The 23332-nt window shown below is 42.7% G+C and overlaps 1 protein-coding gene across 1 annotated transcript in view; it reads right to left on the reverse strand.

The window, feature by feature from the left end:
* The window catches only part of ITPRID1 (ITPR interacting domain containing 1), a 50722-nt gene extending 36705 nt beyond the window's left edge, over positions 1 to 14017 (reverse strand). The window contains exons 1-5 of the mRNA XM_036328983.1: positions 13852 to 14017; positions 12404 to 12452; positions 12034 to 12077; positions 1982 to 2033; positions 9 to 95 (exon numbers count right to left, since the gene is read on the reverse strand). Of these exons, the coding sequence (XP_036184876.1) occupies positions 9 to 95; positions 1982 to 2033; positions 12034 to 12077; positions 12404 to 12452; positions 13852 to 14017 (398 nt within the window). The remainder of the gene's footprint in view (positions 1 to 8; positions 96 to 1981; positions 2034 to 12033; positions 12078 to 12403; positions 12453 to 13851) is intronic.
* Positions 14018 to 23332: the final 9315 nt, after the last annotated feature.

Raw genomic sequence — 23332 nt, forward strand, 5'->3', positions numbered from 1 at the left:
CCACATACCTTTGTGGTATACTCACAGCAGAATGGCACGAGTTGAAGCTGGTCCCTCTGGATAGGGTGGGAGTTTCTGAACATTGGTGCAGAGATCTAGGGCGAGAGGGTAGCAACGATGAGATGGGTCCCTTTAGATCAGTGATGGCGAACCTATGACACGCATGTCAGAGATGACACGTGAACTCACTTTTTTGATTGATTTTTCTTTGTTAAATGGCATTTAAATATATAAAATAAATATCAAAAATATAAATCTTTGTTTTACTATGATTGCAAATATCAAAAAATTTCTATATGTGACATGGCACTAGAGTTAAGTTAGGGTTTTCCAAAATGCTGAGTTAAGTTAGGGGTTTCTAAAATACTGACACGCCTAGTTCAAAAGGTTCACCATCACTGCTTTAGATCATCCCCCAGGCAGTGGGGGGGGGGGAGGGGGAGGGGGGCATTGGGAACCTTTCTCTTCCAGAGCACACATTTGCATTTCCTGGTCATTCCTAATAACCCCACAGGGGCCATGCCTTTGAAGAGGGAGCACAGAGGTGGAGGGGAGTGCTGTCTACAGAAGGTGTGGGGATTTAAGTGTCAGGTGCCCACAAGTGCTCATTATGAAGGTGACAGAATGTCTCACTTTTGACAGATGGCAAATCATTGGGGAACCTTTCAGGAATGATCCCTGCTAGGCTCTGACTTTCTGGAGGAAGTTAAAATTTTGTTATGAAAGAGGTAAAGGCAGCAGCCACTGAAGCGACTCAACATTCATTCTCATCATGAAGGACTTCCTAGGGCATGGTTAGTGTTCTCTGAGTGCTGTCTCTAGGCTCAGGGCCAACCACACACAACTGTAACACTCTCCTTTATGGCCTCAAAAACCAGCATCCCTCTATCTAAAGAGACCTGCACTGCAGGTCATTTGAAAGCATTTGCAGCCTGGCCGGTGTGGCTCAGTAGTTGAGCATGCCCCAGGAGGTCACTGGTTCAATCTCTGGTCAGGGCACATGCCCAGGTTGTGGGCTCAATCCCCAGCAGGGGCTGTGCAGGAGGCAGCTGAGCAATGTTGATGTTTCTCTCTCATCAATGTTTCTATCTCTCTTTCCCTCTCCCTTCCTCTTTAGCTAAAATCAATGAAAACATATTTTAAAAAGAAAGCATTTCCAAACAGAACGGAACCCTGTCATAATGTAGTTGACTTGTAGATACCTCATCTAAACTACAGCTGCAACTAGTCTCATCAAATACAACAGCCAGTTGGTACAAAATTGAAATTTATCAAAGAATACAATGTAGATAACAGTTTTCCCAAGGAGACCAAGGTATCCTGTGTGCACAGCTGAATTTGCCTTAATCCTGTCCATTATTAGTAAGAATCGGTGGGCCCTGCCTCTTTGTTCAATTGCTTCTCTCGACCTATAAAAGCTCATAGTCTAGTTCAGTGGTCTTTAAACCAGAGTGTGCCCAGGACTATGTGAAGACCTTACAAAAACACGATTTCTGAACTCTACCCCTAGGTTTTCCTAATCAAAGTGTCTGGGTTGGGGATCAAAAATCTGTCCTATTAAGTTCTCAGGTGATGTGGATGCTGCTGCTTGGGGTCACTTTCACTGCTTTCCACCTAACATTGGAAATTATAATAATTAAATTATAGCATGATGGTCAATAATATTGGCAATATGAACTATGAATATAACTGTTTTATGAACAGGTCCTGTGAACAGCTGAATTATAGAGAATGCCATTTCTGCGTGCTTTAATTAAATCCCCCAAGTCAGAATTTGTTGATATAATTTGCTCACTCCTTCATGACATTTTAAGAACCTGTATTTCTCTCAAGGCTCCCAAAAACATTGCAGCACTGGGGCTCAACCAATGACAAGATCCCAGAATCCATGTCATTATTAAGAACCATCCTCACTGTACTTCCGTCATGAGAGACGTGGCCGTAAAATACTGATTGAAGCAACACTGATTCTGCCACCTACCTCAGGTAGTCTTTCACAGTCATCTGAACCATTCCTTGTTCATGCGAGAAAACTGCAACAAAAAAGGGGGGAGATGAACTTAATTTCCTTTCATCTCATGGAAGATTTTCTCATCCTCAAAGGAACCAATGTGTGACTGATTGCCATGTCTGAGATTGTATGGGCATGAGATACAAGGCGTTTCTGTAGTGAACAAGACAGAACGTAATTAATGGCTAAATGGTGTGACAGGCACTTGAAGATGTGTACTTGCTCAGTGAAAGCGAAGTCAGTGGCACGTGAAGTAGTCAGCAGTGACTACCTGGAAAGAAGCAGTACTTGTCTCGAGTTTTTAAGAATAAGGAGAAATGACCCAGCTGGTGTGGTTCAGTGGGTGAGTGTCAACCTAGGAACCAGGAGATCAAAGTTCTATTTCCTGTTGGGGCACATGCCCAGGATTTGGGCTCAGTCCCCAGTAGGGGGCATGCAGGAGGCAGCCAATTGATGTTTCTATCTCTCTCTTCCTCTCTGTAATCAATAAAAAAGTATTTTTTAAAAGGAAAAAATATGAAGAAAAAAAAGGGGGGGGGAATCACCCGCTCATTAAAAAAAAAAAAATAGGAGCATTCGATTGTTTGAAAAGAGGTGTTGCTGTGAAAGAAGAGCGTCTGGAGCAAGGGCACAGCTCAGTGACAGGGCTGGTCAGGTTAGATCAAATGGCATTTTGGAATACAGAACTACAACGTAAAGAGGAGGTGAGAGAAGAGATAAAATAAATGTCTGCCCTAAGAAGCAAATGGAACTCTGTCAGCACAAGAATCATATGGGGTGAAGAATATAAATCTATGATAAAGGTTTAAAAATAGAGTAGGGATGTATATGGCCACTGTGCTACCCACTCCAGCTCCCGCTCCCATAGCAGACATCACCAGTCAATCACATCACTTTCTCATAGAGCCTAGGTAGGCTCTTAAATTCACCAGGAAGCCACAACTGATCAAATGAGATGAAGCTTATTTGATGTCCTTTGTCTGCAATAAATTTTATGAGTGGGTTTTGAGAAAAACAGTGATTTCGGGGTACATGTCTGAACTTTTAGAAATTGCTAAACTTAAAGAGAATATGTAACTGCTCATAAAACATCCTGGGGAGCCACTGCCAAGGATGGCATGTTGAGGCAAGTGATCATTATTATGATACAACTATGACATTTTTCAGATGTCCTATGTGACATCTGGTGACAGATATAAGTCAAAATATCTGATTCAAACCTATGTACCAAGTTAAGAATGAACTTAGAATCAAAACTCCAGTCTTTTTTGCCCATTACATCAGTGGTTTTGAAACTTTGGGTTTTAGCAGAGATTCTTCTGCAAGATTCTAATAAAGGGTGTCCCAAAATTCACCCAAGAAGTAATTTTGATAGAAAACACAGGTTTATAATTAAAAATTGTAAAGTTTTATTGACTCATATGTATACAGTATAGGGTTATGTATGGAATAGCATATTGGGTAAATGGCTTCCACGACTTTGCTGGCACATATGCACTCTTTTGTTATTGCCTGAGCAGCCGCATTTTCAAAGAAGAATGGTCCGATAATGCCTCCAGCCCCAAATCCACACCAAACAGTGACACATTGTGGATGCATTTGTTTCTCAACAATCACTCGTGGATTTTCTGAACCCCAAATGCGACAATTTTGTCGATTAACCAAGCCATCAAGATGAAAATGAGCCTCATTGAAATTCAGCCACATTTATGCAAAACGGTCATGGAAAATTTCAACTAAAGAGTGCGTATTTGCCAGCAAAGCCGCGGAGGCCATTTACCCGATGTGCTATTCCATACTAACCCTATACTATATACTTTATGAATCAATAAAAATTTACAATTTTTCATTATAAACCTGTGTTTTCTATCAAAATTACTTCTTGTGTGAATTTTGGGACACTCTTTAGTTTACAAGGGTCAAAGGGAACTGTCCTGACGGAGTTGTCCATCCACTTTTTCTGGGTCCTGTGAGGCACCTCCAAGACCCAGAGTTTGAGAAACACCATTTGTTCAGTGCCAAGTCTCTCACCTCGGCAGGCATCGCTAATCCACTGCAGCGCTCACTCCCTGAACTCAACTCACTCTCAGAGCTTCTCAGACCATAAAGCCATTACCCACTGATTGAAGTTGTCACACGAGAGAAAGCCTATTTGCCACTTTATTAACCATGTCATAGATGCAAGCACAGTCTAATTTTTGACAGTCATATTGTAATGACTTGATGCCATAATAAATTAGAGATGTTGCCCAAAATGGAAGGTAAAATAAATATTTGTCTATTTTAAGCAATTTTTTTTTTTTCTATTTCTCCCTGGCTCCATTCCCGCCACGACCACCTCCACCTACTGCTGTGCGGGGAACTCCCAAAGGCAACCTCCCTGTGAGCCTGGCTAGCTTGTCCACAGAACTCTGGAGGTTCTGAGTGCCTCTTCTCCCCTAAGCCATTCCGTGGTTCTGCGGGTCCTGCTAGGACACCTCTCTCGCCCAGCCTCGGCCTTTCCCAGTTGCCTGCCATTGCTCTGGATTTCCACGGACGTGTGAATGGATGTGTGATCCAGGCCAGGCTGGCGCTGTGGCCACAGTGAGTAGCTCAGACTGTCAGAGAGGAAATGACCATTTTCAGATACTGATGAGAAGAGTTCGCTCAGCCTTGCTGCAATTTCCAACACCCTGGCCTCACAGGAAATCCAGCCATTCAGAGAAATGGGCAGCCCTGCACCCCGGGCATCTTCATGAGATTCTCGAGCCACACTCCGTGGACCACACCCCACAGCCCTGCCATCCATCTTCAGAAGCAATCTGCTTGCCGGGAAACCAAGGGGAGCCCCGAAGAGGAAAAGGAGCCCCGAAAGGCAACATGTTTTCCAGGAAATGTGCAAAGTGGAGCCAGCTGGGTCACAAGGGGGGTTAGTTTTCTGATCTGACGATGCATATTGAAAGCCTTACCCAATTTTAATACCCGTTGGAGAAAGGGCCTTCTCTCCTTCCACCTTACAGCTCCCCATAAGGCCCAGCCATCACTGACCCAGAGGGGCAGTTGGGGTGTCTGAACCCCTCACCTGAACCCTGTCCTCACTGATGCACAGATACAGCTTTTATATCTCTTGTGAGATTCCTTATCCACTGTCTTCTTGATCTTATTTGAAATGACGCAAATGTCTCTCTCCATCTAATTCACATACATCAGCCCTCTGCTGCCAGGCTTAGATTTTGGAGAAAACCAAGCCAGAGAAAAATCAATATGATTTTTTAAAAGAAATTCACAAACTAAGCCTGTTTTAAAAATTATAATAAAATTGTTAAAAATGAATTTGGTTCATCAATCCATTTCCTTTTGCATTTCCGGGCTCCCTGGGTCCTGGGAAGCAGCGACCAATCTTTCCAGCACTTCTGCCTGGTAGTTGAGAGTCTTGGAGAGAGAAGTGTGGAGTTATTATTCCTTGTCTGTTGGGGTATTTAGTTATGGTGGTGGTTGTTTTATTTTTGTTTTTATCTACTTTGCCAATGTGTAAGATAAACTTTCTGGAGCCTGAGGATGGGCTCATCAGGACCAGGTTGCCTGTTTTCAATAATGAACCTGAACCGAGAGGCATAAGCGGGAGGCCCAGGTCTCACTGGCATGGGATTCCTAGAATTGCCTGAAAACTCAGGCAATCCAGAAACTGTGGCCCAGGCCTCCTCAAGGCAGTGGTCTGTTGGCAGCCATGTGCTCTGTGATTCTCTGCTTTCTGTTCTGCCTGCTTGGTCCAATAGTGGTTACCTGCCCGGCTCCGGGAAGCATTTGAATCTGTCACAGCAAGAATTTGACACCCAAGGAATGCCAGGTGGAGCAAACCAACCGCTCCTGTTGCCCTGGACTTTCTCAAGCTTCTGCAGGCACCAGGCTCGCCCAGGGAGAAGATAGGACCCTTACGGCTGTGTCTGTATTCACCACAAAGCCCTGCTGGAGAGGGCCTCCTTTATTCCTCACTCATTTCTCTAGTTGCTGAGTTTTAATATTTTCTCTAATATTTTCCCCTTCCAAGATACCCTTTAGAAAGACAAGATTTGACTTTCTAAATGCATTGGAGAATAAATATTGAAAAAAAATATTAAGGTCCTACTATTCCCAAGTTTCGTAAGGGTTGATTTGGAGGAGAATTAAAGCAAGAAAAAACATGCCCTGCCCTACTCAGTGTGTCCCACTGCATGGGTTAAGATCCAGTTCTTATTCCTTCTTGGAGACCTGAGTCTCCAGCCACCCTGCCCACTGCTAGGTGGACTCCTGCCATCTGAAGCAGCAGACACCATGCTTAACCCTGCAGAGTGTATGGCTGGGGAAGATGGAGTGAGAGATGCAGAAGGCACTAATTAGCACCTCCATTGGCTTAGAAAGCATTTTTTATTTTGGTTTTCCTAAGCATTTCTGACTGATTCATGGAAGACATTTGGTTCTTTGGAATATCGTCCAATAGACTAATCAAATTACATTTTCACAGGGCTCTAAAATAATAGCAATCTGCAGCTTTCTGCACACTTAACTCCTGCATGACCAAAACCTTTAGAAGAGGCAGCCAGCAGGGTTTGTCTCATTTGATGAATTATTAATCTGTATCCTTACAAAAAAAGAGTCTCTTCATTCTCCCTGACACTCATGCTCAAAACCTTAAAGCTGGTTGTAATGATTGGGCTCTTCTTCACCCACATACCTGTTTATTTTGCTGGTGATGTTGACCCATCCTCTCTACTCCATTGTTGACACCCACCCCAAGTGGAGGTCACAATCGCTTCATCCCAAAGTGTGTACCTTCCTCCCATTGCCAGGATACACACTAGAATCTATCGCTGCCCTTCTCAGAAACCATTCATAGCTCACTGCAATTGAGAAGGCCAATGTGTACCAGGCCTGCTGCAATACCCTGGTGCGGCACCTATGGCATCTGTCACTTGTGACTCAGGATCCTCTACTCAGGTGAACAAAGGTAGGGCTTTAAAATCGACTGAACACAGCCTGTCCTTTGACTGGAACCTGAGATGACACTTCTTTGCCACCCCTCTCCTAAGATATCAAGTGGGATCCCTTCTTTCTGGATATTAAGGCATTTATAACCTGAAATACCCTATTTAACAGGAACCTTTCTACCTTTACTTCTCAGCCTGAAACCAGTTCCTAGTCTGACCACCTTTTGTATGCATTCCTGTACATATTTAACTTTCTTCTCATTCTATGACTTTGCCCAAGCTCCCTTTGTTTCCACCAACTGACACTGTCTTGCTTTGCCTCTTTGTTTTTTCCCAAAATCGCATCTCTCTTTGATTGACTAGCTTACATCTCACCTCTCCTTTGAAGATTTCCCAATCTGACTACATCATCTTCATCATGGGCCAGTTGTACTAAGATCCTTTGGTTGATTAGCTCTGGAGAAATCAGGAGTGTTAGAAGGGGATTCCTGCCTCAGGGGGCATCTACAATTTTGTTAGTGAGGCCGATCATAGCCCTAATAATTTGAGGCAGCACAGACCATGTGCCATGTGAATAGAATCCATAGTGGATATGACTGATGAGTCTAGAAAACTGACGAGTCTCTTAGTGCAGATGTCAGGAAGGGCCTTGGAATATGGAACTTGAGTCAGGACTCAAAAGAAGGGCAAGGGGGGAACAGAACAGGAAAGATGTTAATACAGGAGGAATTGGATGACTAAAGAAAAAGAACTAGCGATGGAACGAGAGCAGGCAAGACTAGAAAATCTTTTAGAACATTGGTATAGGTTACATTCAGATTATGATGGCCCTGGAAAGTCTGAGTGACATTCTTGAGAGCAGGAACCATAGATTCTACATCTTTGTTCTCATGGCCTGGCACAGTTCTTTGTTCTGAATGCTTTCTTTTGATAAGCATTAAGGGAATATCTATTATGCTTAATTGTATTTACTTGGACCTTTTCTTATAATAGAGACCATAAAATTTAGAATTTGATTCTGTAAGTTCTTATTGTTTAATCAATTCTTTCTGGAAACGAATGAGTTTACTCACCAGGGACTTCCTTGGGTATTGGAGAAGAAATATCTGAATAGTAAAAAGGACAGATGAATTAACCACCCATCAAATAATCCACGGCACCCAGCACATCTTCGACAGACACTATCTCTGTGCTGTGGGAGTTAGTGCTCGTGCTTCCACTCACAGTTATGCTCAGTTGTTGAACAAGTACACCTGGTATAATCCTAACACATGCATTTGGTGTACGCATCTGTCCTTGTAGCATCATGACAATGCACTCTCAGAGTGAGGGCTGATGTTCAATTTGTTTTCTAGTGGTGGGGATGGGTTTGCCCTCTCTCTAGGTCCTCTCTCCAGCCTTTCTTATATACGGCTTTAATCTGGAATCCCAGGTTAAGAATGAGTCATCAGCCTGAGAAGAGGGACCTTACCATCTAGGACCATGGTCCATTTAGCATCACGTTCACTCCAAGGACCATCTGAATGTCCTAGGTGTTTGTGGGTATATAGGAAGGTCTGTGGATCCTCTCTAGGCCCAAACTGAGAATCAAATTTGTTCACTTGTGCAGTTGGTGACCACTAAGAGGAGTTAACCTGCACTTGGAGCCCTGCTTCTCGGAGAAGAAAAGGAGTAAGAAATTGAAGGATGCCCATGTGGCTCTTTCCTGTAAGTCATCCATGTGCCCTGAGCCTATGATGTCTTGGAGATACTTAAAGACAAGAGTCAGACCACTCAGTTAAGATGCCCTAATATTTGTCACAAGACAGGGCAGACTGGTAGGAGACCATCATTTGTGAAGTGCTTTTGTGAGACTCAAGATGCAAGCATCACTGGTGGCTAAAGAAGGATCAAGGGAAGGTATCTGTCAGAAAGGAGAACCCCAAGCAATTTCTATCAGTTAGTGAGCTTGAGTAAGCAATGTTTCAGTGGCAGAGACCTCAAAGCCCCAAGAGAAGAGGCCCTGGAGGTCCAGACTTTACAGACTGCCCCAGGGGAAGGCGCCACACCCACCTCAGGACATCTCGGGCCACTGGATCATTCCCACCAGCTAACACAGCTGAAATAGCTCCTAGTCTCGGAAAAGAACATTCCCTTTGTCTCCACCTTTCCTTCCAGCTGTCCTTTTAATTAGCTGCTCCCTTTTACTTTCCAAAGAAGTATATGGAGAAGTATTTGGTAAACACTTCTTTCCACATGAAGTCCAATAACTGCAAATGGTCCCTCCTGGAGGCCCACGGGACTGCTCCCTATGGGAGGTACTGGGTGGCCTGGAAGATGGGCAGGCACCTGGATCTTGTTGCTACTTCAATGAATCAAGTCCCAGACATGGTCATGGAGGGAAACCAACCTCAGAATGATTCCCACTTGTAGTGGGTATCACCCCGATTTTATTCCTGTATTGGAGATTTCATTTCAGAATGTGTCCTTTACTTGGAAATAGGGGCTTTGAGGGTATAACTAGTAAAGGGGAGGTCATGGTGGATTAGGGTGGGCCCCGAATCCTACATCCAAAGACTGGGGTCCTTAAAAGAAGAGAAGACCCACAGGGAAAAGACAGTCACGTGAACGTGGGCCAGAGAATGGGGTGATGCAGCCACAGCCAAGGAATGCCCAGGGTGGACAGGAGCTACATGAAGACAGAAAGAGGCTGGAAGGAGCTCTTCCCTGAACCTCCAGGGAGAGCATGACCTTGCTGACACTGTGATTTCAGACTTCCAGCCTTCAGAACCAGGAGAGAATAAATCTCCTTTCAAGCCACCAAGTTTGTGGTAATGGTTATGGCTGCCCTAGGAACTAGTGCGCCTCTCAGCATCGTACGAGGGTTGTGAGAGTTTTCACAGGCTTCTCCCTCCATAGTGGCTACTTTTCTGGCTCTTCAGTTCCTATTCATTTCACCACAGGTTTCTCCCTGCCACACACAGCACTACCCTCAGGTCCCCCGTTTCTGGAACTGTTTCGGCTTCCACACTCCCCAGTGCAGCTCCTGGCTTCCCTGAATTCAGTGTGTGTCCATCTCACCAGGGCCAGTGCCTGCACAGAGAGGCTAACAGAGTGGCTAACAGAGTGCCGGACCTCAAGCGTCCCCACCTGCCACTAACCAGCTGGGACCAGAAAACATGCACTTGACCACTTCATGCCCCAGATCCTTCACCTGTAAATCACAAATGAACACCAGCCGGGCGACCGCACAGGTCACTGAGTAGAAAATGTGATAGATGAGAAAGGCCTCATAAACACAAAGGCTCAATTAAACCTGCAGGGAGCTAGTCCATTATTATTAGAAACCTTGCTGAAGATGAAGGACCTGGCAAATTGAAACTGCATTTCTGTTCTCACAACCCTTCCAATATCCCTCCTCTCCTCCAGGTCTTCCCCTCATGTCTGAGCCCTTTCAGGTCACTGACTTGATTCAGAGGAGGAATGGCCATGAGGTGAGTTTAATTTTGGGGAAGTGAAGTTTTTAATACAGTGATTGACAACCCCAGAACTGGTGCCAGGCATCCTGCCATGACCTGAGAAGGTGAAACATCGGGGGATGTGAAATGCTGGCTGTATTTCTTAAGTTCTTGCCTTTCCTTGAGTCTGACCTATGATGAACAGAGGTACTTAATTTCAATTTATTGGCAAACATCTCCAGAGATTTTTTCCATCATGGAATATATATATATATTAGTTGCCCTGGCTGGGTAGCTCAGCTAGTTAAGCATCATCCCAATAGGCCAGCGGTTCTCAACCTGTGGGTCGTGATCCCTTTGGCAGTTGAACGACCCTTTCACAGGGGTCGCCTAAGACCATCCTGCATATCAGATATTTACATTATGATTCATAACAGTAGCAAAATTACAGTTATGAAGTAGCAACGAAAATAATTTTATGGTTGGGGTCACAACATGAGGAACTGTATTTAATCGTCCAGAAGGTTGAGAACCACTGCAATAGGCCAAGGTTGTGGGTTTGACCCCAGTCGGGTAACATACAAGAAGCAACCAATGAATGCAGATATAAGTGGAATAACAAATTGATGTTGTGCTCTCTCGCTCTCTCCTTCACTTTCTCTTCCTCTCTCTTAAAAATAAATCCATTAAAAAAATAAACTTGGCAAAGAAGAAAATTTCAATGAATTTATCTAGCTTTTCAAGTTTAAAAAAACAATCCAAATTTAAACTGGTTTGTAGCCAACCATCATCTTAAGTTAAAAGGCAGTGAAAAAACTGAACTAATTAAAACCAGCCAAGTAAGGAACAATTTGACTAAAAATTGTTTCCTCTAATCATTAAACTCCTAATTTATGCCATTTTACATACATTATTTATGGCATTTCATCAATTTAAAAACACACTTTTTTTTCACATTCTAACATGCATACAGCCAGTACTGCATTTCATTTATAATTGCCAGGGATTATTGTTTTACTTTCCACTGAGTGGAACTTAAAGTGTGAGTGCATTTTGTGATCAAGGGGTCTTCGATTCTATGAAATACAGTATTTCATTTACTGAAGATGGAAACTGTGCGACTTATAATTAAATTTCTTTTTCTTTTTATAATGCTCATGTCAAACCTCTGTGTAACAAGGGTGCTACATGTTCTGCCTCAGAAATACATGCTTGCATCGTTTGCTAGAGATTACAGTCATTTGTTTTTTTTGAGAACAAATGCATCATATTGAGACCAAAGAAGAGAAAGAAACTAGATTTAGAAAAGAAAAATACAATAGACAGTGAGGAGAAATGAAACAATTTCATTTCATTATTACATTCTTGCAAAATATCTTCATAGAACCCTGTGAATTTCGGCTAGAACTTGAGCTAATGTAATGGCAAGAGTCCTGGTTTCCAGCCCCCACCTGCTGCTGGGTAATCCCCTGGTGTTCCTGAGCCTCAGTCCCAAATATTAAACGAAGTGACGGCACCGGATGGTTGTTGAAATCAGTTCTATTTCTAGGAACCTCTGATAATTCTCATTTAAGAAGACATGCCAATACAGCTCCTACCGGGGTTCGCAAAGGCTGACTGCTGCTGGGGCCTCTTGTCTTACCTGTGTGGTTGGTGACTTGCTGAAAGTTTTCATCTACAGAGACACTGTAAGAAACAAAAGTATTGTGAATCAAACAGTGTGTACAAATAAGTTAGACCAAATTGCTCTGTAATTAAATAGATGAGAGCAAATGCAGAGCTAGGCTTTATTACCAGAGGACGTTCGGGAAGCCATGAGAAGCCAGGGGCCGAAGGAGTACCCTGTTTTGTACTTTTAAACTGACACATAACTTGTGCAATAATAGAGTAACCTATCAAGCACGCAGATAAGATGAAAATCCCTATAGGTCACCCCTCACGCCAGCAGGGTTACTCATTGTTTTCATGGATCTTTGCGGGAGAAATGTACAAGGGCACAAACACGCACTTACAAGGACCCAGAGTCCAGCCACCGCTGAATATGTTCTTGTTTGGAACCGTCTACAAATGAGAAAGAAACAGTCAGAGCACAGCCAGTTAAAAAGACTCTGTTTCATCATTCAGCCACCAACCACCCCGTAGCTCCATTTCCTACATATTTAGGTCCATGTTTCTATAAGCATATTCATGTTTTCTGTAATCATCCTTTCCTGGAAATGAAGGATGAACTTGCCAAAAGACTGCAACTTAAAAAAATAAAACCCAAAACATAAAAGGGGAGAAAAAGAACCACCAAGAGCAAGAGATGTTGGAATCGTGCTGTAATTACCTGGCATGAATGCAGAGGGTGAACAAGCACATGAGACTTTTGTCTTTCTCTTGTTGGATGGAAATCACCCGGGAGCCCCTCCGATTGAATCGGGACATTTACCTAAGGCAGCTAGCCAGGGATGTTTATTTGCAAGGCGTTCTCTGCCAGGTTAGAAACCAAATTTGCATTCATTCCAGGGACAAATTGCACTAGAATCCCAGGATTGCCAAAGGCACCCTGCGTTAAAAAGGCACCAGCCTTATAAGGTGGATCTTTATCACCGCACAACAAAGGGTCACCAGGCAGAAAGGAGAGGATGCAAAGGCAGCGTTTCCTATTACGGGCTCCAAGCTACTCTAAGCTGACTTTCCTGGACTTGAAACCCTCAGAGAGGTAGCTGAATTACCCCCTCACAAGGTGCCTGGTGAACCAAAAAGGCCAGTGGGACAGGGAGGTGTTTATTCTTCAGTTGAGATAGTATGAACGGTGGTGAACAAAGAAGAAAAACCAGCCTGGCTGGCGTGGCTCAGTGGTTGAGCATCAACCTATGAACCAGGAGGCCATGGTTCGATTCCCAGTCAGGGCACAGGCCGGCTCGATCCCCAGTGGGGGTGTGTGCAGGAGGTAGCCTATCGATGATTCTCTCTCATCATTGATGTTTCTATCTTTCTCTTCCTCTCCCTTCTTCTCTGAAATCAATAAAAATATTTAAAAAAGAAAAACCATCAGTTACATTATAGTGGAGGCAGAAGTGTTTCCTTCCTTATTACTCTTTAAGCTGTTAAATGATTATTAATGCCTCATGTAAAACCCAGCAAATAAAAGCCTTTGGTTAAAATAAAGCCTCATGTCTCTGACACAGACTCCACACAGCTCTGGGGTTCTGGGGGGCTTAGTATGGGGGTACATTGGACTGGGAAGGAAGCCGAGTTCATTCTTTAGTTGGACTGTTTCCATCAAGGTCTTTGAGTGTCTGTAGGGGACGTCAGAAGTGCCCATTTCATAGAAGTTTCTGGCATCATGCCAGGAATGCTGGTATCTTCAAAGCCAAGTCCATGCTCTGAAATTATTTGCCCCCAGCCCAAAGCCCCCACATCCCTCACCACCCACAGAAGGGCGGTTTCAGACACCCCGAGGGCCCATCCTCACCTAGCGAGGGCGTGGGGAGACTCTGGCCTTCCTCCTCAGAGCCTGGAGGCAGCTGCTCTTCCAGGGGAGCCCAGGCCCTCTTGGTGGACCGCAGGATGCCTCTCCGGCTCCTCTCCTGGCCTCCTCGAGGGCTGTCAGATCCATGTGGCTTCTCCACCATCATCATTCGGCACACTGATCTCAAAGCAACACAACCCAGACGCAAGGGGTCAGCTTTGGGGCTTGGCTCAAGGAGAGGGCAAAGGCCAAGATGCTCACAGTCCAATGAGTAGATCCAGGTCACGATCTTTGGTAGCTTGGATCACCCACTAGCCAAGTTCTCTGTTTCAATGCAGAGAAATGGTCCCCTCTCAGTGGAGAGGCAGCTGGAGACCAGGGACTAATGTGGCCTCACCCATCACCAGTCCACATCCACACCCGGGTGGATTCAAGCTGGCTGTCAGGGATGTGGTCAGTGAGCAAAGAAGTTGGCCAAGTGGCTACACCCAGCCACAGAGGAAGCTTAAAAGCACTGATTAACATAATAGGCAGCCTTCAAATCTATCCAACTGTTACATCTTTAAAAAACATTTAAAGCCCTAGCTGGTTTGGCTCAGTGGATAGAGCATTGACCTGTGGACCAAAGGGTCCTAGGTTCAATTCTGGTCAAGGGCACCTACCTTGGTTGCTGGCTCCTCTCTGGCCCATGCCCTGGTTGGGGCTCCTGCAACAGGTAACCAATCAATGTGTTTCTCTCACATTGATATTTCTATCTTTCCCTCTATAAAAATCAATGGGAAAATATCCTCAAGTAAGAATTAACAAAAAAAGAATACCTGAAATATTAAAAAATAAATGAAGACTTTGGCAACAGATCAGCCTGGCCACTTGTTGTGTGGCCTTATATAAATAATATAACCCCTCTTCATTCCCTTAATTTTTAATGGCGGATAAATGGTACTGAATGTTAACAACTGTTAACCTCAGTGCAGTGCTTCTTATGTGCTAGATTCCATGCTGAGTGTTATGCATATATTATTTAATCTAATTGTTAATGAAGGAATTTGTCACAATTTTATAGTAAATTGAAGAACAGAGAGATTAAGTTGCAAATCCAAAGCCACACAGGCACCAGGATTCAAATCCAGGCCTTGAACTCCAAGCACGTTCCCATGACGCTGAAGCTGTACTATCTACTCTAACGGGTGTTTGGGACAATTGGAATACTGGTAAATATATTATGCACATGGCACAAGAAAGGTAGGCTGCCCCAATTACTTAATTTGACATTTATGAGGCTCGAACAGCAAGAGAAGGAGACAGAAGCTTAGAGCAGCTGTGGAAATTGTTTAAACTCCCGAGACTATTGGCATGGTGAGAAGAACAGTGCCTCCCTCTAACCCACTGATGTGTCTGTAGTACATACATGGCTGAATTCTCAGCACATAGTAGGTACTAAGTAAATATGTACAAAATCAAATAGCAAAGCTAGGGTTCAAAACCACTCTTTCTGACTAAATCCTTGCATGTCATCTACTTGAATTTGCATTAGATTATTCTTTAAGCTTAGAGGAATGACCAAGTAGCCAAATGCCCGCTTTAGCAGCGTGTCTTGCATCCCTAAACTTAGGCACAACTCCTGATCACATGACTTGCAGACCACCATTTCTAATCAACATTTCAACAAGGCATGTCATTCAGGTTTATTGTAAGCATCTGAATATTCTAAGTATAGGTGAGCATTCTAGGTGCAACTGGCATTAAGAGTCTCCTTATATGCTTCATCTGTTAAAATTCTATCATTCCTTGGGAGTATAAATATACCATTATTGTTGCAATAATAAATTACTGCAAAAATTAATGACAATTGTGATGACTATTCATTTTGTGTAAAAATAGCAATCATAGGAAATTTCAATTAGTTAAAAATTTGGGCAACAGGTGGACAGTTAATATATATACTAGCAGTGAGTATTTTAGTCATCAGAAAGTTAACTAGGAATATACTCTGGGGGAAGATAAGTGCTTATAAAAATTTCAATGATGACACAGGACAAAACTAACACAGATTAGATTATATTTCTAACCTTTATAGAATTGCTTGGTACACTAGAACTCATAACAGCAGACAAAAACAACCTTTAGAAACTGCGTTTAATTTTCAGTTACTTAATTTTGCATAAGCTTCAGGTCTTTGGAGGAAAGACAGTTCTCTTTGGCAATGTCGTGCATCTTGTGCATGTGAATGATAATCAGAGCATCAACTCTGACTGCAAATGTCACCAGAAGGAAAACTCCAAAATCACACCAAACAACATGCACAAAATATCAGATTCAATAGAGGAGCGGGGTTTGAGTAAAGGTATAGTGCATCATGGAAAAATAAAACCCCAGAATAATCTTGCTCTTTCACTAACCTGGGCTGGAAGTCAGCTCCTATGTAGGAGGAGAGATTTGCTCTATAGTGAGATCAGGAGCTGCCTAGCAGCTGGCAGTCCTCAAATCGCTGCTTCTGGACTATCATGTCAATTTTAACCTGGCCACCACTTTTTTTCAAATATAACACTAAAAACCATCAAAGGTTTAGATCAGGGGTCCTCAAACTACGGCCCGTGGGCCACATGCAAATACAAATATTGTATTTGTTCCCGTTTTGTTTTTTTACTTCAAAATAAGTTAAGTGCAGTGTGCTTAGGAATTTGTTCATAGTTTTTTTTAAACTATAGTCCGGCGTCCCAACGGTCTGAGGGACAGTGAACTGGCCCCCTGTTTAAAAAGTTTGAGGACCCCTGGTTTAGATACAAGTGCAGCTTTATTGGTGGGTCCCCAGACTTGCGTTCCACAGTGGTGGATTTGTTCTCAGCCACTGGGCTTGCATGGCCATGAGGGTAGCTCCCTGCCAGCTCTGGCTTTTAGCAGAAAAAAGCCTGCGGGAAAAGCAGAAATTCTTGTTAAAGGCAAAGGTCAGGGGCCAGTTTGTAAAAGAACCTCTTTGTTGCCTCTGACTCAGTGGGTGCCTTCCCACTTGGTAAACAAGTCTGCTTCTGGAAACAGAGTCTCCGATGCTTGGATGCCCTTCCTCTGGCTTCCATAGCGTGACCACAGAGCAGCCCTTTGGAAAGGGACACAGAGCAGGTGGCAGCCCGGAACTGCCCATGGACTGGCAGGGTGGACGTGATGGCACGTGGCCTCTGGTGATCCCTCTGGTTAACCGCTCTGTCCTCAGGACATTTGGAACCAAATGTGAATCCTCATCCTGGACCCTGCCCCCTGTGCAGCCCCTTCTCTCCAGATTATTTCTATCCTGATTACTATGTCATTAATCTTTATGTGTACAAAGAACTCCCATTAATATGTGAAATTTCTTATCATATTTCATTAAAAAAAGAGAATGCAAAACTACATATGCACTAATAACTCAATTTTGTAAAAACAACAAAACCAACAAGCAATGTATTGAAAAGACATAAAAGCAATGTATTAAAACATTATCAAAGTTTTGAAAATTTAAAAAGAATCAAAATGAGAAAAAATGGCTTTGTCACATTAATTTTACATCGTGTATGCTTTCACTTGAGTGGACTGAACCAACCACACTCCTTTTCACTGTGAAGCCTTTGGCCCACAGCGAAATCACAGAACTTGGTGCTTTGATACTTAAAGCAGCAATGATGATTCCATTCCTGTCCTCTGGAGCTAACGTTTTGCACCTCTATGCAAACAGGTTGCCAATGAGGTTGTTCATACTGGAAAATAGTGGCAGTGCTTTCTTTCTTTATCACCATGTCCCCATAGATCCCAGCACAGCTCTTTGCCCAGGGGGAAGAGTCTGTAACTATTAGTTGGCTGCTTGGTTATTTGGGAGAGAAACATCCAGTTGTCGTAGCCAGCATTCCTGGTTTTTATGTGGTTAAAAGAATAAGTGCTTTCAGGTCAGGTAATTCCAGATTTTAATCTCAGCTCTGCTGCTTCCCTGACATCTCCTTGGGGAAATTTTCAAACATCTCTGATCATCTACTTCTTCATCTCTGTAATGAGTATGAAATAACCATTCCATAGGGTTTTGGGAAAATTTAATGAAAAATGTCTACAAAAGAATCAATGCCCATATTGGTCAATTTTCATTTCCCCCTTTCCCTCTCTTCTCTGTGTTGCCTCCTGTCATTGTAATGCCAAGAACTGGCAAGTAAAGGAGAAGAATCACCAATTAATGCAATAGTTTTTCTCATAGGAGATACATTTGACACTCTTAGTGTTTGGATAACCTGGGTATTTTGAGATCACTTAGTTTAGGTAATTGAGAAGTTGAAATATTTGGAGAATGTGAGAATAAGATATTTCTGCAACCATGTGAACACAGATTTCCCTGAGACGATTAGAGGCTCAAATCAAAGTCTGGAAATTCTATTGACTATCAATTAAATTTCAAGGTGACAATGATAGGCTGAAACTCTAGCCTGGCCACCATTTCTGAAGGACCCCTTGGTCAAGAAGAAAACAGCATAATGGAAGAACATCCCCAAGGTGTTCTGAGTCCACAGGGATCTCAGTACCTTTATGTCTCCACCACAGATCCTCAGTGCCACAGCCTCTGCTCAAGCCTTCATAAAATCTCAAACGCTGTCCAGCTTGCCTTGTCCCCTCCATCCTCCATATACAGTAACTTCCCCAGGGGTAGGACGTAACAGAAGTCTGCATAGAGCCATGTGCTCCAGGAAGACCCACCCCCTTCCCCAGTTGTAACACCACTCATAGAAGTTTTAAAAGGAAGCCTCCAGAACCCCTCCTGCTCTTGAAAAGATGATTACTATGAGCCTAATACCATTCATCTCCCTCCATACACTAACTAAACAACCAGTCCTAAGAGACCTGGTTCACACTTCTTACCTCAGGAGACCATAGGACTAACCCCATCATGCCCTACAGCCATGCTCATATGGCAGTGAACATTGCCTCAGCTGGTCCAGTCTTCCCCGCTTCCCAGTCTCTTCCAACCCCCGAGCCCTCTGGAATTCACATACTGTCACCTTCCAGATCCCTTTTCTCCTGAGCTCTTCATTGAACATCCTGTTACCGCCTTCCTCTAATTGGAACCCGGGCATCACTTCCTCTGTCATTCTCTCAAGATGTGGCTTTTTCTTTGATCGCCCATTGAATTGGGACCATAGTCTTAGAGACGGTGTAAATTTCGTCCATGTCCATCATAGCTGCTTGCAGACGTTGTTCCCTTCATTCTCTGAAGCACATACATCAGACTATGTAGGCATCCGCATCTAGGGCATTTGCCTCATTTACTGAAAATTATAAAATTGTTTTTCTGTTATCTTTCTGGAAGATTTAATTATCCATCTAGATGACCCAACAACATCTAATTTCTCAGTTCAATAATCTGCCCACTTCCAACAATCTTTCCCTCTACTGATTCCCATGGTCAAACTTCATCACTATCAGTGAATGCCTTCCAAAACCCCAATTTCAAGCATCCCTTCTATTTTACTTACAAACTATACTTGGGCACCATCTCACCCCCGCCCCCCATACACACACACACACTGGATCATTCTCCTCAGCTTTCAACATGCTATAATATTTCCCATCTTAAAATAGTGCTCCATTGACCCCCTTAATCTTTAACTCCTACTCTAGTTCTCTATTAAACAGATGGTGATTCCCAAGTTCAGATGTTCAAATCTGGTCCAGAGCTTCAGAACAGGGTCCCTGAGCCCCTTCTGAAGCTTCTGAAGTTATTTGCCATCTCTATAGATGACTATAGACATCTTTAGCTTATACATGCCACACTCAATTCTTTATTCTTTCCTTGACTTCTACTTGAACCCCCTACCCCCAACACCACCATACCTATCCTATGCCAGCATTTCTCATCTCAGTAAATGATACCGCTCTTTAGGCCAAGAACTTATGAGTCTTTCTTGATTCCTCCAATCCTTTCATGTCAAGCCATTTTTAAAAAAAAGAGGTGCAGGACCCTTAATAATAATACTGTATCTCAGACCAACCACTTCCATGACCATCAACCTGATGTACATCAGAACTCATCATGTTGCTTAGATCACTGTAAAAGGCTCTGATTAACAGCACCATCCACACCTCCCAATTCTCTTTATAACACACTCAAATCAGTATGCCAATGATCAACTATCAGTTCTTATCCTTTTATAATTTTCAGCAGCATTTGATGTTGACCGCTTTATCTTAAGGGAAATAATCTTTTCATTTGTTTTGTAATACCACACTCATCCAGACTTCCTCCTATCTCACTCAAAGCATTTTCCTGGAGCTTTTCCTGGTTTCTCTTTCTAAACTCTAAATTTTGAATGTTTTATATCTCAGTCCTCAACCCCTTTTATCCTCTCTATCTACATGCTCTCCTTATATTAGTGTGGCTTTAATTTCTCTTCTGTAATCCCATGGTTCAGTGTAAACCACTAGTAAAGTATTGTCACGTTGTTTTGTAAGTCTGTGTTTACACTTCTGTTTAATCACACTGAAATTTTATTCAGGACCAAGATCCTAGCTCTCATATTATCATTGTATGGAAAAGGTACTCAATGTATGCTTATTAAGTGAATGACTGTTTAAATGAATGCCAACAAGGAATCAAGAAATATCAAAGCAAATATATATATGTGTGTATATATCAAAGCATATATATATATATATATATATATATATATATATATATATATATGCTTTTATATATATATAAAAGCATAAGTGACCACTACGACTGGACAACTGGCCGGTAGCTATGATGCACACTGACCACCAGGGGGCAGATGCTCAACACAGGAACTGCCCCCTGGTGGTCAGTGTGCTCCCTCAGCCAACCTCCTGCGGTCCCTCCCCCTGGCTGGCCTGCTCTGATCGTCCCAATCACCGGCCAGGCCAAGGAACCCCACCCATGCATGAATTTGTGCACCGGGCCCCTAGTTTGGTTATAAAATCATTAAAGATTTCATACATATATACTCAAATATGTATATTTCTACCTCTACTTTGAAGCAAGATTTTTTGAATAATCACTTGATGCCCACTTCTGCCATTTCAACCAAAACTATCTGAGTAAATATCTTTTTTTAACCTTATGTGCCTTTTAAGTGCTAAAAAGATCTTAATTCATTACCAGAGAAACAAAAAAGAAATTGATTTTCATTAATCAACAAATAGCTAATTGGTTGCATGACATTGAGCATGAAGTTTTAAGTTGTCTTGGAATGTACTTTTCTCTTTCACTATATGAGAAAATTAGATGACATGAGATAACGCCATAAGTTGATTATTCTATTTCTAGCCACCACATAGGCTGCTTAATATTTGACCAATGCAGTTCACAGCTCACATTTTAAAAAGATTTTAAAGCTATGTTTGTCAAAACTATAAAAGTGAGAAGAATACAACTTTGTTCCTGTTACTCATGGCTTTGGGAGACCACTCAGTAACTCAAGCCACAAAGCCAAGCCAGGAATGCCCTTCTGCTCTTCCTCCCTATCCAAGTATCAAAGCCCACAAACACTTGCAAAGATTCCGAGTGATTCAGTGAAGTAGAGGCAGATCCTGGGGAAGAGAGTGTTCTGTCAACACTCTGCTGGGAAGAACAAGCAGTCTGCGATGACTTGCTCTGTGGGTGGCTTCCTCCCACCATGAAATATGTGAAGGGTGCTCACTCCTGCCATTTAGGAGCAAGTTGGATTAAAGGCAAGGCAGTTGTGCCCAAGTTGGAACCCAAAGTCATATCTCTTGGACTTCGAGTTTTCATCTTTTGTGGGTGAAAATAAGCAAACAATGATTAATTCAAGAAGCATAATATAGCTTCCTGGATACTTGAAATGCCTTCAAGGCTGGTAAGGTTGGATCAATTGATTTATTGACGGCTAGCCCTGTTTCAATCCCTTTCCAACTTTAAAGTAATTTTTCTTTCTCAATGAATCCCTCTTTTCTCCTCATTTCTACTCGTGTCTTCTCAACATTTGCCTCGCCTCATTCTAGAGGGAGAATGAAAGGATGTTCATATCTATGATCTACTTCTGGCCCCCCATTCCCACATCATTGCAATTCAGGCTCTTCATGCACACCATGTTCCAGATACACAGAACGACTTGTTCTCAAACGCGCCCTCCTCGCTGATCCCATGGGGTACAGATGACCCTAGCAGCACTGCCCTTTTCTTTACTGAATCCCATTTCATTGAGTTCAAAGAGAACTTACTCTATGGAACTTTTCCTCCTTACCCATCTCTACTCCCACCTTAGCCTCTTCTGGCCTCACAGCAACCTGTGTGACCCTTATTGTAGTACTCTTCACAGTCAAGTGGTTTATTTATACTTCTGCCTTTCCCACTCAACTAAAGGAACTCCTTGGGGACCAGGACCGTGCCTTATGCATTTTTGTATCCATGGTACATAGTCTAGGACATGAATAATAATAGGTAATCAGCAATAACTGTTTAATGAATGAATGATTACTTCTGACCTTGGACTCTGGCTTTGCTCTCTGTGGGTGGGAATTGCAACTTACTTATCTTTGTAGTTTCTATCATGTCAGGCACCATACTGTGTACTAGTAGTTGCTCGCAAAAGTGTATTAGGTACCTGTGCTCCATAATATCTACTAATTCAACTTAATTTAATAGTTTACTATCTACTGTGTACAAAGCAACTTTGAGGAGCTTTCAGTTGGTTATAAGAAATAGTACTTATTAACTATATGTGTTGAAGCCGAATATAATATGCATTTTGGGAGAAGTATAAAGCAACTGTTCTCAAATATTAAAGGAGGAAAATGTTCATTCAGGGACATAAAAAAGGCTTCTTGGAAGGGGAAGTATCAGCTCCGGCTCCTGAAGATGAGATAATGGGTAGGCAAACGTTCCAGATAAGGGGATTAAAATGCATGTGAGCAATTATAGCATAAATTTCACCCAAGGGCTATTAAGTAGTGGTTTTGCAACAATTAAACAGATGTTCTTCAGTGTTAGCTTACTGAAATCACAAGTCATCTTAACTGACGGTGTGATGATTAATTTTATGTATCCACTTGACTGGGCTACGGGGTGCCCAGATATCTGGCTATTCATTGTTTCTGGGTGTGTCTCTAATGGTGTTTCCAGAAGACAGTAGAGTTTGACTCAGTAGCCTGAGTAACACAGATTGCTCACCCTGTGGATGGGCATCATTCAACTGAACAGAAGAACAAGGCGAAGGGGAAATTCCCTTTGCTCTGCCTCTTTGAGTGAGTTGGGATGTCAGTCTCTCCATGCTCTGGAACTGGGATTTACACCTGGTTCTTTAAAACTGGTTCTCAAGCTCTAGACTCACACTAGAACTATACCACCAGTTTTCTTGGGTCTCCAGCTTGCAGATGGCAAATCATGAAACTGCTCATGTCTCATAATTGTGTGAACAACTTCCTTATAATAAATCTATAGACAAATAAATAGATATAGATATAGATATTTATATCTCTCCCCCTTTCTTTCTGCCTT

Source organism: Myotis myotis, unplaced genomic scaffold, assembly GCF_014108235.1.
Source record: "Myotis myotis isolate mMyoMyo1 unplaced genomic scaffold, mMyoMyo1.p scaffold_m19_p_11, whole genome shotgun sequence".
In the NCBI taxonomy this organism is placed as follows: Eukaryota; Metazoa; Chordata; class Mammalia; order Chiroptera; family Vespertilionidae; genus Myotis; species Myotis myotis.